The following is an 18,397-nucleotide window of genomic DNA, read 5'->3' as shown; positions in this document are numbered from 1 at the left end:
AATCGCATAGATAGTAGATTTCTAAATGTCAAACCACATTGATAGGGTTCAAACATTTTATTCACGGTGGACTTCAGTCTTTCACACACTAAGCTCGTTAAAACTTTTTGTGGATTGGGCAGAGCACACTTAGGTTCCAATCGTCGGGCATACTTACATCTGAATATATATTGCAATGTATGCAGCTTGTCAGTTCTTTTGAATAGCTCGGCCGGTAATTCATGCCGCTTTGTTGTTCCTCAGGCGGGTAATTTATATTCGAACCTCAACATAGTCGGGCAATGAAACATGTATGTATGTATTTCATCGTCATCAAGTGGGGAATCGGGTTCGCTTACGTGGTTACAGCCGAGTTAAGAACAGCGCGCCAGTCTTTCATCTTTTTCGCTGTTTGCCGCCAATTAGAGATTATACGGCATACATTAGAGTGAGCAATATGATAGATTAGCAGGGCGGGACTTCTATATTTGATTTCAAGGCTGACAGTAATTGTTGCTTTGTAGATTAAAATGGCATTTTCGATTTTTTCAAATGCTTGCGAGCCGAATCGTGATTTCACGAAGTGCTATTTGAATCCTAAAGACATTATTTCTTATTCTTAATTAAGTCGAAATATTTAAAAAGTTCTTAAGTGTCTAAATGTGCTTAGACTTAGTGAAAAGTGTCAAAAGAATCGAAGAGAATCAACACTTTTATAACGAAACTGGTGTTATTACGAAACCAAAGATATTTTATACAGTACTTTATATACTTATATATCTTTGTGGTAAAGTCACACGTCGGAGACCGTTCCAAAATGAATGCCTTCTTCAGGCTAGAAGATTAATTATCAAAAAAACCAGAACAAAATAAGTTTTTATTATTGATTTCATAGAGCACAGTGCACAATATTGTTTGCTGGTAGGTGGCAACACTCGGGTTTCGCCTCGATTTCTGCAGCGCCGCGTGACGCTTGAATGATTCTAAAGTCTTCGCATGTTTGTCGTTTGTACGCGATATGCCGATGCGTGCATAATGACTTCGAATATTAAACAATCCGCCATGGCTGCGCACTTGGCGGGCGAACAACAACTACAACAACAACACGAACAACGCGAACAAAAACAAACAAATAAGGTATGCAATGAAAGGCGACGCACAAAAGAGCGACAATATAAAAGGCGATTCATGCGCGAATGGTTTGTGTGCGCGACAAAAGCTTTGCCGCCACTTTGCCAACCGAGTGCATACGAGCATACACGCAGCAGCGATATAGCGCCACTATATACATACATATACACATATACACAGTCATGTGTGAGTTTGCTTGTGTGTGGCATTAAAGTCGATATGCGGGCTGCAGGAGGCCGCGCTTGTATGTATGCGTATACGTGACTCCAAGGAATACAGCCGCGCGCACTCTTATCGCTGCACCAAAGCCGCTGTGCGCGCATGTATGTGTGCGTGAATGCGTGCTGATGATAGCGTGTTAGCGGAAGCGGAAATACAAAACAAGAGGCAGCTAAATAACCAAGCGAGCAGCCATTGCTAGTGAGTGCTGGCGCGCGCGCTTGTGAGTGTGTGTATCGTTGTGGCTGTTGCACGGTGCTCTAGTGTAAAGTGTAGTGTGTTGCATGCCACATACACAGGCACAAGGCGCTTGCTGCGAATTTCGCAATGCAACGTCAGCGCGCTCGCCAAGTGCTGGCAATCGTCATATTGCGTGCTTGCCTGGACCTACAAGGCGTCATGAGCTCGTTAAGGTAACTGGGAGTGTACAAGTATGCAAACAGTGCACAAACACACTCATACACACACACACACACATACAAGTGCGTTGCATCTGCTCGGTCGGTCGATTGTATGCATATGCAAGTGCATTCAGGCACTCGCGTGCTCTTGTGCATTATCTACTTATGCGCGCATACACTAACGGTACATACAGCAACGGCACATCTACTAACGGTACATGCAGGCATACACGCACACACACAGACATGCTACTACCACTGAGTCAGAGTCTTTTGCATACGACCCTGCGGTAGTTGATTTTTGGCGAATTGCAGCACAAAAAAACAACAACACACAACAACAACGAAATGTTGGAAATTCAAATTCAGAAGCGCATGCAAACTGCGTATGCCGTGTGTTCTAGTGCACTGCTGGCTTATCCAAGCACGACAACAGCATGTGAAGGCAAAAACAAAAAATAAAAAAAAAACGAAAACGAAAATTAAAACCGAAAAATCGCACAATTCGTGTACAGTTGTGTTGGTGCGCTTGCACTAGCGTGCTAATAGTAGCAATGGTAGCAACAAGCGCGTATTGCAAATGTCAGCCACCTGAAGTGGCACAGCTCTTAAACAATGCCTTGCCGGCCCGACCCTCCCGCTATACACCACATATGGTGCCTACCTTGACGCTGCTGTTAAAAGTCTTCCCCAAACACCAGAGCCACGGTAGTCATGGACGCAACACAGATAGGATGTATGCCACAACGAATTTTTAGTTAGAAATTTCTCAGTGATATCTCAGAGAATTGCTCGTAGGAATTATGGAGACAGAAAGGAAAAAAATGGAGAATTCGAGAAAAAAATCTAAAATCCTATAATTTTTAAATTCTGATAAGGATAGCCTTACTGCTAGGCCTGCATAGAATTTTTGACCAATTTTTTTTACCCTGACATATCCGATTTCTTGCAATTTTTTTACATAAGGTGCCCTCATTTTACAACACAGTTTCTACTAAAGGACGAAGGAAACCTCGGAGACCCTAAAGTACAATATATGTGGTATACAAATGATCAATGTGACGAACCGAATTGCCTTTTTTTTATAGTTGAGGTAAGCATCGAAAGCCAGACTCTAATCCGCTAAATCTAACCACATTTAAGTCTCCTATTGTGCGGACTGACGGACGCCTAATCTGTTGAAAAAGTCTAAGTTTTGTCATTATAAATGCAAACAGCTTTCTATTTTTCAGTCAGCTGACTCTAGTACCATCACCCTGACTTGGAATTTCTCACGCCCGAGATTAGCTGTTGTACTGTGTTATCGATCGTTAAACTACCACAGAGTGTGGTTTATAGTTTTTCCCTTGTACATGTTCAAACGCTTGTATGTACTCTGTATACGTCGGACATTTCGGACTAATGTCGTTGTGAAATTTGTAAACGTAGTTTCCAAAACACCCATGTTCAGTAAGTATTTGGGTTAGAAGGAAATCCAGGTTCCCATCTACACAATATATCCACGAGTAGATGTTCGGGTTAAGTCTGACGGTCCAACGCCCTTTGGATCAGGCTGCTACATTTTCGTGCTCTTGTTCTCTTCTCTGTCTTTGTTGATACTGTATTAAGCGGTGATAGCTCATATAATCGCTAGAGTTCATCTCCGTGGATATCAATGGGCGGCATACTGACTAATACTTCAGCAGCGTCGGTTGATAAAGTCCGAAATTACTCGGAAAAAATTGCCCGCTGGAACGCACCCAGCTTTTATTGTCCATCATTGTGATTGCTTTACCAGATGTATACAGAACAAAACCATTGACGTAGCCTATTTAAGCACTCATTGAATTTATTGCTTAGGGATTGTTATGCCACTGCTACAACTGTGAGATTGCATATGTTATTAGTTTTGAACGAGTTTCCCGGCATACATGAGATTCCATAATAGCGTGCCTAATACTGGGCCTTGGGTTACTCCACTCGAGATAGAGTAGCTCTTGGTGCCTTCCTACGTATCAAAAATCAGCCTTCTTAGTTATGTCCATCTGTCTGTGGATACGTATCCCCCTCGTATGACCCCCAAGAAGATTTGTCTTGACTACTGATATCGGCTAAGCAAGTAATATAGCTGCCATACAAACTGACCGATAAAAAATAATTTTTTTTGTGGAAAACTGACATGATATCCTCACGAACTATGACATAGATTATAATCTCCGAAAAAATTCTGCGGAATCGTAGCACTATAGTAGAGGTGTAGCTGTAGTAAAAACTAACCGATCAAGAATAAGATATCTTCATAAATATCTTCTTTTGTTAAGTAACTTTTAATGTACTTTAAGGTTGTTACTATCAAACAACGTGTCTAGAAAGTAGTAGCAAAACGTTTTCCGTTGGACCGTTGGATGGCGGCTACGTTTGCAGACTTAGTAATACATATTATTGCTGCAAAAATTGCACCGTGTGTTTTTTTTCCGAAAAATAAAGTTGATTCCGTATTTCCGCTACTCTTTCCTCTTGCACTTTAATCCGATTTTTTTGATCCAGCCTTAAAATTACTCGAACAATAAATATCCGAATGTGCGGAATGGGTTGGAACCCATTTGTAGAGTTTGTTCTCATTGTGACGGCTATTCAGAGATCGCATATTCCGAAACAGCTACTCATTCGAGTCGCAAGTCAAGACATCATACTTTAGTAGACATCTTCTCCATAACTTACAGTCTGCAACACCCGACAGATTTTCGAGCGCTTTCGCGACCAGTAGTTGTATTGTTATTGGATGATTACAAGGTCCATGGTCTCGACCTACACTTTGATTTGTTAATATTAGCTATAGCTATGTATATCATCTGAGTTCTTCGGATCTCCCTGTTAGTACTTAACATATCTAGCAAAATCCAAGGGGGATAACAATTGTTACCAATCTTATTAGAATTTCGAATGCTAGCTTAGTAAACCTCAATGATGAGGTGATTCCGCATTTCTTTAGATTTTTAGATAGTTGAACAATTTTTTTCAGATCCAAGTGATTATGTACTATTATCCAAGTAATCCAAGTAGTTGTGAGTTTTTCGATCTTTCATTAATAAAATAGCAGAGTAAAAATGTAATTCTTCTAGGATTCTATATAAATATATCTGCAGTTGTCTCGTGAAAAAACTTTTCCATATTGCTGTGGATAACTCTACTTGAGTGAAGGAATAGCTCAATCGATACCAGTCTGATGGTAGTTTCTGTCCAGCTCACTCTAAAACTCTACATTAAGGTAGAAGTTTTTCTAACTTCCGTTGAAGCTCGAACCTGGGACGCTTTCAACGAAACCAACCGATCTTTTTATCACGGAAATTATAGAAAGCAATATTCCCTCAGTTTCCCCTACAGACATTTCATAATTTTAATCAGGTTCCTCATGAAACTGTTTATTTTAATCCTATGGAGATTAAGTGTTATGATTATTCACTATCGTAAGCTTATTATAATAGCAGAATTTAAGGAATACTTCCACATTTTATTCCCCACAGCTTACCACCACCTTCGGCGCCAACTACACCCACAAAGAGTTTCGCCAACAACTTCAAATTGGAGCCGAACCTCAGCGTGAAGGAGTTCAGCAAAAGTCAAACTGAGAATAGTAGCGAGGCTCCAGCACCAGCGCCGACACGCAGGAAATACAAAAAGCGCGTACAGTTCAGTGACGCGCTCAATGGCTTCCCGAAAATCAAAGACTTCTCGAATTTCTCCGCCAAAGCGAAGAAACACGATCAAAAAATGAAGAATGCCGCAAACACAAGCGGTGCAGGCAACGATACTTTGCCCGAAGTATTGGACTGTCGCATTGCAGAGAAGATCAAAAGCGAGCTAGAAGAGAAGGGCGCAACAAAAGGACCAGCGCATCAAAACGCATTGTGTCTGAAGAAGCCGGGTGAGGCGGGAGATGAAACCGAACAGCAAAACCACAGCGATGAAGACGATGATGAGGAAGCTGAAACAGAGACAACTGGCGCTGAGACTACCAGCGCAGCTGCACTCACGACCTCTGCCAACATCGCAGCGGCAATAGGCGATGTGGTCGATGCCAATACTGGCGCTGGGGCAGGAGTAACAGCAACGCCCACACTGACTGCACCAACCGCAATGGCCACCACCAGCAATTTCCGTGCGCGTGTGAAAGGCAAACGTGGTCCCAAACCCGCAACGACGCTGCCGGTCAACAATGCATTCAGCAGTCTGGGCAACAGCCTTGCCGACGATGAAGAAGATGAGCTCGACGGCGAGACGGATGGCGATGATGAGGATGAGGAAATGGACGAGGAAGCATTGGCGCGTGAAATGAAGAACGAACAGAATTTCGTTGAAGAGGAAGACGAACATGATATAGCCTTTCGCTCGCAGCAATCGTGTCGCGAATGCTCCATCACGCATGACTACAAAATATGTCCACTACGCACAGCTATCGGTACCATTACCGATGCCGTTGACTTGTCCGAGTGGATAGAACGTAAAAACTTGGAAGCTTTGGCTAAACTAAAACACGATGCACAACGGCAGGCGAAACAAGATCACGATCCGGACGATGAGGATATGGACGAAACTTCGCAAATGTCTGAGCTCGAAACGAAGCCGTTGATAACGTTCGCCGAAGCTTCGGTGCCAGCCGAATTCGAGCTGCACAATGTCGAACCGAATGTGACGGGCGTATTTGCGCGCACCGAAGTGCGCTCTCACACGAAACTCGGACCGCTCATCGGACAACCGGTACAAAGCAGTGATGTACGCGAAGGCAGCGATATGAAGTGGATATTCGAGATCTGCGAAGCTGGCGCCGAGCTGTCACAACTATTGGCCTGCGACAATCCGAACACTTCCAATTGGTTGCGTTACATACGACCGGCGCCCAGTTACGAGGAGCGCAACGTAAATTTGGTGTCGATTGAACGGCAAGCGTTCTTCGTCACCTGTCGCGATGTGAAGAACGGCATGGAATTGCTCTATTGGAGTGACGACTGCAACACGATGTGGCGCAAGAAGCACACGGAGAAAACGAGTGAGTTCAATTGCCATTTCCATATATGTATATATATTTCTGTATGCTTAATCCAATCCCTTTTCCGCGCAGATTGTGGCGGCTGCAATTTGCGCTTTGACCATCCGCTCTACTATCGCACGCATTGCTCGATTTTCCACGATCCCTCGATGAGTCTCACCATACGCAAGTACCATTGTAAGGTGTGCGGCGAGGCGGTGCTCGGCAAGGACAACATCATGAAACATGCGGCCGAGAAGCACGAGGGCAAAGGCGCCTATCAATGCCAATTTTGCAACAAGTTCTTCCTGCGACTCAACTACTTGGAAATGCATCGCACCTACGGCTGTGCGGCCAATCCGAATCGTGCGCGACCACTTTGCGATTTCTGCGGTCGCAAATTTTGCCAACCGCAAAAGCTCAAGGCTCACATCAAGCGCATGCACAGTGGTAAGATGTTGCAGAATTCGTAATTTCCGGTAGTCGTGCGGTCACATCTGAGCGCTCCAAGTCGTGCTTGCGTGCGTGTGCATGTTTGGTTGCGTGTGTGTGTGTATGTGTAATTATAAACTCAATCCACATACCTTCATACTTTGAATGCGTGCGTGTTTGTAGTAGTGCTTTGTAATACATAACTGTAGTTTGCGTGTTGTTTAACCTTAAGTAATTACGTGTGTATGTTTGTGTGGGTTTGCTGTTCTTATTGTTGTAAGCCAGTACTAATACATTCATGTCATAATTCGACTTACTCGCCTCACATAACCAACATTCATCACATATATTCTCGCATTAAGTTCGAAAATTGGAAAACACATTGTTGCCATATTGTTTCACATTCATAAATCATTTTCATAATTTTGTAATCCTTAACTTATTTTCGAAGAATCCTAAAACCAATTCGGATCTTTAGTTAAGAGTCCTGGAAGAAACTCTAGTATATATAATACTTAGTTAAGTCTGCAACTACTCTTCATCACACGAACCAGGAAGTCAGTCCAAGCTGAGCTCTAAAAGTGTCTGTGTAATTGAGACCAACTTTCTTTCCCTTGTAACCCTCTTTAAGTTTTCTATTAATCATCCCCAGATTTCTTTTGAGCAGTTCCATTAGGCTTTACATATTTAGCGATCCAAGTAGTGTGAGTATCTTTTTTTTCGTGGGATTACATACATCTTGGAACAAAGATCTTCCGACCTCACTTGAAATATTCAATAGACTCTATGATCGACTTCAAGCTCAACATTATACAGATCTTGGAGCATAGATCTTCGAATCTCAATAGACTATATTTTTCCAAAGCTGGAACTCAAAAACAGCGTTAACTTCGCATAAAATTGTGTTCAAACTCGGTCTATATTCGCTTCCGACAAAGCAGAAACGGTCTGACCTCCGAAATTACAGAATGATTTGACCCATTAGAACCACAGAGCCTTTGTTTAATACCAAAACCATTCTTACTCCTAACTTAGCATTGATTCAGAAATCAAAGCCCCCACAGTGAATACGATTGACCTGGGTATTGCTATCAACAAAAAACTATCAGAAAAGCAACTTTCAACCAATCGCTGTGAAACATCATATACACTCAAGACTCAAGGTTGCAACGCCGTAAAGCAATAAGGTAGTTTTGGATGAACTCATACATTTCGAACATACTCAAGACTCAAAGTTGCAACGCTTTTCCAAAATTGCTTTCAAGACCGAGTTGTCTTACTCTGCAAAACTCTGAATAAAAATCCAAAGCGGTTTCGACGAAGCTGCTACTAGTCCAAGCAGCAACTGCGAATTGAATACTAATACCGGGGAAGAAAAGCTACGAATGAGAACTTCAAACTTATATAAAAGTGACCAAGAGTATTGACCCCAGGAATCAAGTCGTCACTGGTCACTTTGACTAAACTACGACCATGCCATAAACTAATTCAGATAAAAGCCGTTCAACAGGAAGACTGAACAAGTGTTATGTCCACTTCGACTCAGAGTTAGGTTAAGTTGGATTCTGTGGCTGATTCCAAAGCTTGCGATCACGTTTGGACTGCAGTAGATAGTATTTTGTGATGTCAAAAAAATGCCATCGTGTCTGAAGGTGCGAACTCTCAGAGGCTTTAGCTTTAACTTTGCTGTGAACTAATTGAGTTACAGGCCGATCAACAAGAAGACCAAGAGCGTTAAAGCCAGCAATCAAGCCGTCACTGGTCGCTTTAACAATGACTTTACCGTGAACTAATTGAGTTACAGACCGATCAACAAGAAGACTGATGAAGCGACCGTTTTGACTAGAATTTAGCTTTATTTGGATGCTATGGTGGATTCCAAAGCCTGAAATCACTTTTGAACTGCAGAATATAGTATTTTGTAATGTCTGAAAGCTCCGATCATGTCTGAAAGTGGAAAATCCAAGGGTTTTAGCCTTGAACAGTGCTAAGCCGAATCGGAATGTTGGTAAGGAATATAGTATAGTTCTATACGAGTGTGACTTTTAAGTCTAAAAGTCCGGTCTTCGGTTCTAGCTCAAACTGGAAAATTAAAGATTGCTCAATATCTAACCCAGTTTAAGATCCTACCTTTACCTACAATGCGTACTTAGAATCACTAACTCGTAGTATTTACAACTAACTGCTTATATAACTAACAAAATAGTGTTCTCAATATAAAAACAAATATATATATACATATAATAGTAAATTGTAAACTTACTAACCTCTAATTGTAGTCTTTTTCAAAGTACATATTAACCTACATACTACTAGTTGGATATTACCCGCTTATGGAACAATACTAACCACGGTGTAGCCCTATAAAATGCTACGACAATATCGAAATACGCTTTCTTGTATATTCTGTTTGCTCATTTTCCTTTTTATCATTTTCAAAATCACCACAATCCACCACAAAATTTCATTTTCTTCATAAATTTCATTTTAGATATGGCTGAAGTTTTACGAGATTTTCAGTGTAAATTATGTTCAAAACTTCTAGGATCACGTGCCGCGCTGCAGCGTCACTCCAAGGAGGTGCACAGTCGCAACTCGACGGTGGTCAGTTGTCCGCGATGTCAGAAGCTCTTCCAGAATCGCAGTAATTTGAAAATCCATATGCTCACACATTCGGGCGTCCGGCCTTTCAAGTATGTCTTAACCTCTAGACGATTTAACAACACTAATATGTTTCAAAAAAAAAATCGTAAAATTACATTTAACTGTTTTCGCTTCCATTGCAGATGTTCGGAGCCTGAGTGCAATGCCGCTTTTACCACGAAGCAATGTCTGCAGTTCCACTACAAGAAGGTGCACAACTATACACAGGAGCAAATGCCGCGGATTGAGCGTAGTGTCGCGTATACCTTCGATGCTTATTCAGGTGGCATGAAGGTGGACTTTTTGGGTAAGTTGTCAGGTCAGATCACTCGAAACAAATTTGTACTTACTTGTATTTCCTCACTTCACACGCAGAACAAGCGCCGCGACGCCGACGTAAGAGTTTGGAGGATCAAAACTCGCGCCTGAGCTCGAGCATACAAAGCGACACTGAGTTCTCGGACGATAATATCTTCGAGGCCATCAAAAAATCGGGCAAATCAATCAAAGATCTGTGCCGTAATGAGCCAAACCTCTCATTACTCTCATCTAAGATCTCCAGCATATTCGGCGAGAAGGTTGTGGGTAGCCGGAAACGCAAGAAAAAGAAAGAACCACCAACACAAAATATGAATTTGATAGGTGCCGTCGCTGGCGGTGCTGGTGTCGGTGTTGGCAACGCCACGGAAGAGGATGATGAAGACGAGCATATGGAGCAGGTGCGTCGCAAGCAAGCCAATGCGCAATTGAGTCTCGTCGAATCCTTTTTGACAACGACAGCACAGCGTCTCACCGCACAGCAACAGGTCCAACAGGTGGTCGCCGCCGCCGCTGCTGTATCAGCGATGGCCGGTGCTGGAGCGGCAGCCGTGGCCGAGGATCCCACCAAAATGCACATGATGTCTGGGCTTAATAATCAACATCACGCGATGGCTATGAGTGGACATGCTGTGGCGGGTATGCTGAACGACGACGATGACGAAGAGGACGACGAGGATGATAATGGCGCAGATGATGTACACGATGGCGGACATGGTGAAACGCATGACGACAATAACGGTTACCGCCATCACGCGGGCATGAATGCGTTGGGACAGAATTTGGTTGTGAGCAAAGGTAGTAAAAAATGGATTAGCGGCGACGATCGTCATCTGTCGCGCGATTGTGTGAATACGGTGGATCGCATGGGTGGCATGGGTGGTGGCGGTGTTGGTGGTGGTGGTGTTGGAGTCGGCGTCGGAGTTGGCGGCGGTGTAGGCACCGATGCTGCCGTCGCTGCGGCTATGGGTGGTGCCGCGGCTGTGGCGGCTGCCTGCGGTATGGCCGGCAATGCTGGTGGTGTTGGTGTCGGTGTGGGCAATGACATGGGTATGCCACCGTTCGCAGTGCCACCCAGCACCGTAGACGATGCGAACAAATTGATTGGTCATAATCGCGATTTCTTGGCGCGTCTGATGAACTCCGCTAGTGCAAGTCATGCGCATCACAATAATCGCGGCGAGGAGGATGAAAACTCTTCCTTCCTCGATGTGGTCGAATCCAACAATAATAATAACAACCAAATCGCACAATACCATCACAACAGCGGTGGCGGTGGTGGCGGTGTGGTTGGTAATGTTGGCGGCGGTGGACATGTGGTCAATGCGGGCAATGGCAATACGAATAATATGGTTGGCGCAGGTGCGAACAATACACCGGGCCATCAAGCGGAGGAGGCACAGTTACAAATGAATTCGTTGGCGCATTCGCAATCGTTTATGAGTTCGTTTTACAACAATGCAAATGCAAGACTGAGCGGCGCAGGTGGCGCCTCAACATCGGCGAGCATGCTTGTGGAGGCCGCTTTGAATTCCGTGGGCAACATGATCGATTCGGAAAATAATGACATGAAGGTACGTATACATATGCAAAATTGTCTAGTTCAAACGCACAAACTAATAATCTGCGCTGCAATTTTCAGGTGGCGAATGATGCGAACATTAACACCGACAGTCCGATGAGCGCTCATCACGTGGACAATGAAACGAATCGCTTCAACACAGACACTGCCGCCAATCACCACTCCATTAACAGCATTGACAACCTGGAGAACGAGCTGAAGATGATGAAGAATCTCAGTAGCTTCCCAATGCAAATTCCACCACTGCCAATGTTCCCGAACTCAGGCAACGCTATGACCTCCTGCAACATATCGCCAAACGCTTCGACACCGACAAATCCTCAGAGCAACCAGAATAATAACGACGTCGATGTGGATGCCAGCTCCACGCCACGACCACAGCATTTAGGTGGCGGCGCTGCCGATTCCGACGGTTTCTCCTCGGTACATCATCGCACACCGCCCACGCCGCAACCCATCTCACCTGGCCGCGATTACGGCATGTTTAGCAATGCGAATGCTAACGGCGCTAATGGCACACCCGGCGGTCCCGGCACAGCAGGCAGCAACAGTAGCGGCAATAGCGCCAGTGGCAATAGCAACAATAACATATCAGCCTCCTCACCTTTGCCCACAATGCAAGGGCACCGGCGTAACGCTTCCAGTGTTGGCAGCGCATATCCGGAACATGAGCTCATATCGCCCGCCTCATCGCCGTCCATACCACGCTACAATTTCAATGGCGAGATGATGCGACACAAGCGCGCTGAACATGAGAATGAGCGACGACAAGCGATCGGGCATAATCCGCATCTATCTAGTGACGATGAGAACAGTATTATGCCACAAAATAGGTACGTGCACTTGTCGAAAAGAATCGAATCACAAATTGATTTTCCAAACTCTCCCAGCAGCTCAGGGCAGGATATGCGCATGAAATTCTCACAGTCGCAAATGGACCTCATGTACACCAAGTACGAAAGTATGGCGGCCAATGCGGCGAATCTTAAGTACAACAGCCAAGAGCTCGACTCGCCGGCCGAATATCGCAGCGCAAACAGCAATACCGCCCCTGCGCCCACCGCTAACGATCTGTCGGACCTGCAGGGTCTCGACATGTCACGCTCTAGTGTCAGCGCTTCGAATTATCATCACAACTTCCAGCTGCCGGGCAGTGCCAGCTCCAATATACCGGGTATCGGTCGCTACCATCATCACATTTACGATATACTCTCCGAGCGTGAACAACAGACGCAACAAGCACAGACACAGCAGCAACAACATCATAGTTCGGCAGTAGCAGCCGCCGCTGCTGTGGCGGCGCAACATCAACAACAGCAGGAACACTCCAGCCAATTGGCTATGCAACAACACCAATCGGCCATGCATAATATGCTACCCGATCAGCTGGGCGAGCAGGATCACGATCAGACCACGTCGGTGGACTTGAGTCGTACCGCCAATTATGTGGTACCATCACCACCACAGCTACCATACAATCATCCACATCACGATATGCTGCGAATGGCTTCGTTGGATTTAACGCCGAATACCAACATGTCGGTCGGCAATAATCGCTCCTTCCTCTCCTCACAGATGCAGCATCAAAGCCGTGAAAGTCTGGAGCATCACCGTTTGCTGTCTACTGTGGAGCAGCATCGCATATTGGCCGCATCCAATGTGGCGGCTGATCAGCACCGCTTGTTGGTCGATCCCACCGCTCATCTGCTGATGGAGCAAAATAATCGACTCTTGGGCACCGATCAATCCCGTCTACTCGGCGAGTCGGCGCAAAATAGACATATGGCGCGTAGTTTTGGCGCCTACCATCAGGTTGCGTCCGGCAATTATCATCCTGGTGTGCGTCCACCAGTACTGCCATCGGCTAATCATCATGCTTCCAATCCATCAAACTATCACCCCTTCCCGGCTTATTATTAAAAGTGAGTGGAATGTAAAAATCGTCTATTTTGAAATGTTGAATGTTTTGTAGAGGATTCCGATAGGTGAATACTGCTTTTAATGGAGTTTCCAGAATTTAGTTTCGATATTTTTAAGATGAATATTTTGAGGACAGATTTCCAGTAATTAAATGTTTCTAACCGTATTCACATTAACTTTCGAAGACATAGCTTCGCTGAAACTGTCTAGCTAACTTCTTTCAGCTTGCTTGATTCGGTACATGATTCTTCTGAGTCCTTTGTCGGGTATGTAACTTCATAAGCTTCGATCTCTGCGTCTTCCAAAAACTTCGATCCACCTTTTTCATGTCAGATATATGTACATATATATTGTAAGACGTTTGAATGGATTTTTGATGATTGAGAGAGTCTTGCTTGGTAGTAATTCAACTAGGTTTTGGACAGCACTGCTCATTTGATAAATCTTGAGAGCACAAATCTTCATACATCCTCTCGAAGGCTGCGATGTGAATTTCTTTGCATTTCTGGAGTCATGGCATACTAGTTCTTCATTCTAGTGCTCATCTAATTGCATACATATGTTCCAAGAATTTATCACTTTAAAAAAAGAAAGACTTTTGTATTTAATATTCCACTTCTGAGTTTTGTACCACAAGACCGATTTTGTGACCCCCAACACTTCGTATTGACACTACATTTCCATTAAACGGTATGTCAAAAACACATTTTTCGGCAAGAAAGAATATGATATTGGTTTCGCCGCTTGTTGGCCTACTAAATTTAAGAGTTCGTCGTCGTGAAGTCTTTGTATAGTAGTATTAAAGAAAGCTATCTTATATATAGAAGAACAAAACGCAAATAATAAGCTCTCAATGGTTTTTTGGCCGTGAAAAGTCTGTTGAGAGACAGAAGCGCGAAATTAATTCTTTGAAAAAATTGTAGGTACATAAAATAGGCTATTTTATGGTACTCAAAAATAAATTGATGTAAAAATAGTAAGATGTGAGTAAATATATAAAAAGCATTAACAGTAAGTGATTTATATACTACTAAAATAATTATTTTTTATTTTATTCTTGTGTGTTAGTTGGGCAATTATTTAGTGGGAAAATAGAAAATTACGATAATTTTAGGAAAAAAAATTTTTTCTTGTGGAAAATTTACAGAATTGAGGTGTTTGCATGTATATTTTTCCATATTAGTAGCATACATTTAGGTTGAGTTTTTCATACTTTGTAGCATACAATTAGGGTGTATTGGATAAAATAAATATTTTTAAAAACTTCCACAGCAAAATAATATATCAGCACTTTATTATCAAATTGCTTATTTCGAACTGGAATTGACTTCTGTTATCCTGCCGATGATTATACTTCGAAATATTTTAAAAAATCTATAGCATACAATTAGGATCAGTTCAGCGAAAAAGAACATTTGTTTTAATTTTTAGCATACATTTCGTGAGTGTTGGGAGGAAAAGAAATCTTTTCAAAAAACATGTATGAAAAGAACATTTTAAAAAATTTGTAGCATACATTTTGGGGAGCGTTCAGAGAAAATAATTTTTTTGAAAAAATTAAGCATACATTTAGGATGATTTGTGTGAAAATTAAATTATGTTTAGTTAGGGAGCAGTGTATTTATTTTAATTTTTTTTACTCCCTTTAGACGGGAACTGCTACTATTATTCTACTTCAAAATATTTTTCAAAACTTGTAGCATACATTTAGGATGAGTTGTGCGAAATAGAACATTAAAAAAAAAAATTGGATACATTTCGGGAGCGTTTGGAGGAAAATAAAATTTTTTTTTAAAACTTTAGCATAAATTTAGGATGTGAAAATTAAATGATGATTAGTTAAAGAGCAGTTTATTCAAAAATTGACTTTTCTTTCTCTCCTCCAATTGGAACTACCTTCTATTTTCTACTGCGAAATCTCTTTAAAAAACTATCTTTTTAAATAATATATATTTTTTTTATATTAGTATTTTTTTTTATATTAGTAGCCTAAAATATACCCTTTCAAAATATGTGACATACATTTAAGATGTATTTTTTTTTTTTTTTTTTAAATTTAATTATGTTTAAATTAAGAGCACCTGTCTCTTATACACATCTAGATGTGTATAAGAGACAGGTTTACATCCCGCTTGAAGTATATACATACATATGTATTTATTTACTACTTAATTTTCCCCATCATAGCTATGTATTAGTGTACTATTTATGTATGTATCGTAATGTCTACAACTAATAAATGTGTTTGTTCCTTTCCCTTTGTGGTATTATTATTAGAACTAAACTATAATTAATGAATTTCAAAAAAAAAAATATTACAAAAACTAGTTTACATAATTAAAAAAAATATATAAATATATAAATAAAATACTATGTGCCAATATTATAAAAGAATATAAAAATTAAAACAAAAAATTAAGATTACAATTAAAAAATATGTTTTTAGCAAAGTAAGCTTAGCTGTACAAATAAAAAAAAATAAAATTAAAATTAAAAAAAAATATTTTAAATCAAATAAACTTGTATTATACATACACACGCATAAATATATACATAACTGTAAACATAAAAAAACAATTTTTGCAAATAAAAATTAGATGAAACCAAAGCCACACGCTAAACTACTCCACAGACATTATCAAATGTATTTTATATGGAAAATATTGTAATACATAACCGCAAAAAAATAAAAAGAAAAAAATATTGAAAAATATGCAATTTGAAATTGAAGTTATATAAAACTGAAATGCGCAACGATTTTGCTAAAATTGTTGCTAAGAGATGCTAAGCAACAAAAGCTTGCCTGTAAAAATCACTGAATATATCTCAAATACTCGTAAAAAAATTTATCCACAAACAAATATTAGAAAGAAAATAAAAAAAATATTAAATATAGAAATACTGTAACGCAGATTCGACGCTATTTTTACACCCTGTATAAGCATGATTAGCGTAAGATTACAAGTACAAATAGCAAAGAACAAAACATATACGAAAGTAGAAAGCCGAAGCGAACGCCAAACAATGCAAGCGTGGCAGCAAAGAGAGCAAAAAATATAAAAAATTTAGATTTATGGTTTTTTGCTTTCAAATTTTATCAGTGAATCGATTATTTATAAGGTCACAACTATTATTTTAAATTTTTAGCAATAAATTTCGGTTGCAACAATAATTTATTTCTACAAAAACTCAAAACCAATAATCTGAAGGAGATACTTAAATTACAAAAGCTATTAGAAAATATATTTTAATTCTGAAAATTTAATTTTTCCACTTCGAAATTTCGAAAATTCCGAGAGTATATTTTCAATGCCTCAGAAACCAAAAATTCATAGCAAATGTTGATATGAAAGCATTATTCGAAATTTTATTTTTCGATTTCGAAATTTCGAAAATCCCCAGAACACCTTTTCATTACGCCAGAAATCAAAATACTCTTAGCAAATGTTCAAATGTTTTTTCGAAATTTAGTTTTCCGACTTCGATGAACTTCGAAAATTCCGAAAACATATTTTCAGTACCTTTAAAATATATCAAAATATTCATAGCAAATGTTGAAATGTTGAAATAATCAATAATTAAGAGGTTTATCATATTTCGAAAATCGTCCAAAAATATTTTTCTTATTCTGACATTCGAATGAAAAAAATTTTCAAAAGTATATGTTATTTCGATAATTCAAAAACCAAAAAAAAAAAAAAAAATGGACAACTTAAAAGTTAAGATTTCATATTAACTAAGGGCTTTATGGCATTTCGAAAATCCTTGAAATACATTTTCGATGATGTAGCATTGAAATGAAATAAAAATTTTCGCGAAATTTAGGTTATTTATTTATTTCGAATGAATATGTTACTTAAACAAAAGAATGAAATTCGAAAATCGCTGAAATATATTTTTGAATTTTTCATTGAAGTAATTTCAAAGAAATATATTATTTCGAAAATTCAAAAACAAAAAGAATCTACAATCTGATCTGGTTTTCATATTAACGAAAAGTTTTCTGATATTTTAAAAGCCTCAAAAATTTATTTTTGTGATTTGGAAATTCAAAGTACATTTCTGTATGCTGAAGTATTTCTGGGTTTCCAAATATGAAACTTTGTGAATATCAATTTGTAAGCCTATATTTATATCACATTATTAAGTGATGTTCGAAAAACTTTCCTGTCAAACTATACAAAAATATACTATGGAATTTTGTGAAATAAATTTCCAAATTGTTTCGTTTCGATTTTAAAAATATTTTTGAGGTTAGAGAGTTTTGAAATAAGTATAATAAAAGATTGTTCAGATTGTAAGAAGTTCAAACTCCCTTCTATTTACGACACGATGCATCTGGAAAATGCAAAAACTTCGAGCGGATTTAAGAAAAGAAGTGAAGAAAAAAGTTTCTGTCGAATGCGGTATAACAAATCTTATACTAAAGCATCTAAGGGATGCCACATCAATAAATTGCGAATTTTCGAAGTATGGTAATACGTAAGGGAAATTTATTATTGTAGGATATTTTATATATAATTATGGGAACTTTTTGTTTAGTAAATTAATTAGTTTTTAGTGATTATATAATTATCTTTTAAAAAATATATTTTTAGGTCCTTTTTGCTAATTTCTTAACATAGTTTATTTTTAATTTTTATTTTTTGTTGTAAATATTTTGTTATACAATTTATTTAATTGAAGGTTCGGCTTGTACATACACTTTCATTAAGAAAAATATTTAAAAATATATATAAGCTGTAAAATCTTTGCTAATTTATATAT

General features: G+C 39.9%; 1 protein-coding gene across 1 annotated transcript in view; it reads left to right on the top strand.

Moving 5' to 3' along the window:
* LOC108966347 overlaps positions 1–15,332 on the top strand; it is a 115,684-nt gene extending 100,352 nt beyond the window's left edge. Inside the window, exons 3-9 of the mRNA XM_018929196.1 lie at positions 5,234–6,756; positions 6,829–7,185; positions 9,713–9,860; positions 9,954–10,117; positions 10,186–11,702; positions 11,771–12,543; positions 12,604–15,332. Of these exons, the coding sequence (XP_018784741.1) occupies positions 5,234–6,756; positions 6,829–7,185; positions 9,713–9,860; positions 9,954–10,117; positions 10,186–11,702; positions 11,771–12,543; positions 12,604–13,630 (5,509 nt within the window). The 3' untranslated portion in view covers positions 13,631–15,332. The remainder of the gene's footprint in view (positions 1–5,233; positions 6,757–6,828; positions 7,186–9,712; positions 9,861–9,953; positions 10,118–10,185; positions 11,703–11,770; positions 12,544–12,603) is intronic.
* Positions 15,333–18,397: the final 3,065 nt, after the last annotated feature.

Source organism: Bactrocera latifrons, unplaced genomic scaffold (genome assembly GCF_001853355.1).
Source record: "Bactrocera latifrons isolate USDA-ARS-PBARC rearing strain unplaced genomic scaffold, ASM185335v1 scaffold_16, whole genome shotgun sequence".
NCBI classification, from domain to species: Eukaryota; Metazoa; Arthropoda; class Insecta; order Diptera; family Tephritidae; genus Bactrocera; species Bactrocera latifrons.
Note: the sequence above shows the minus strand (reverse complement) of the source record. Positions and strands in the feature narration are given on the sequence as shown.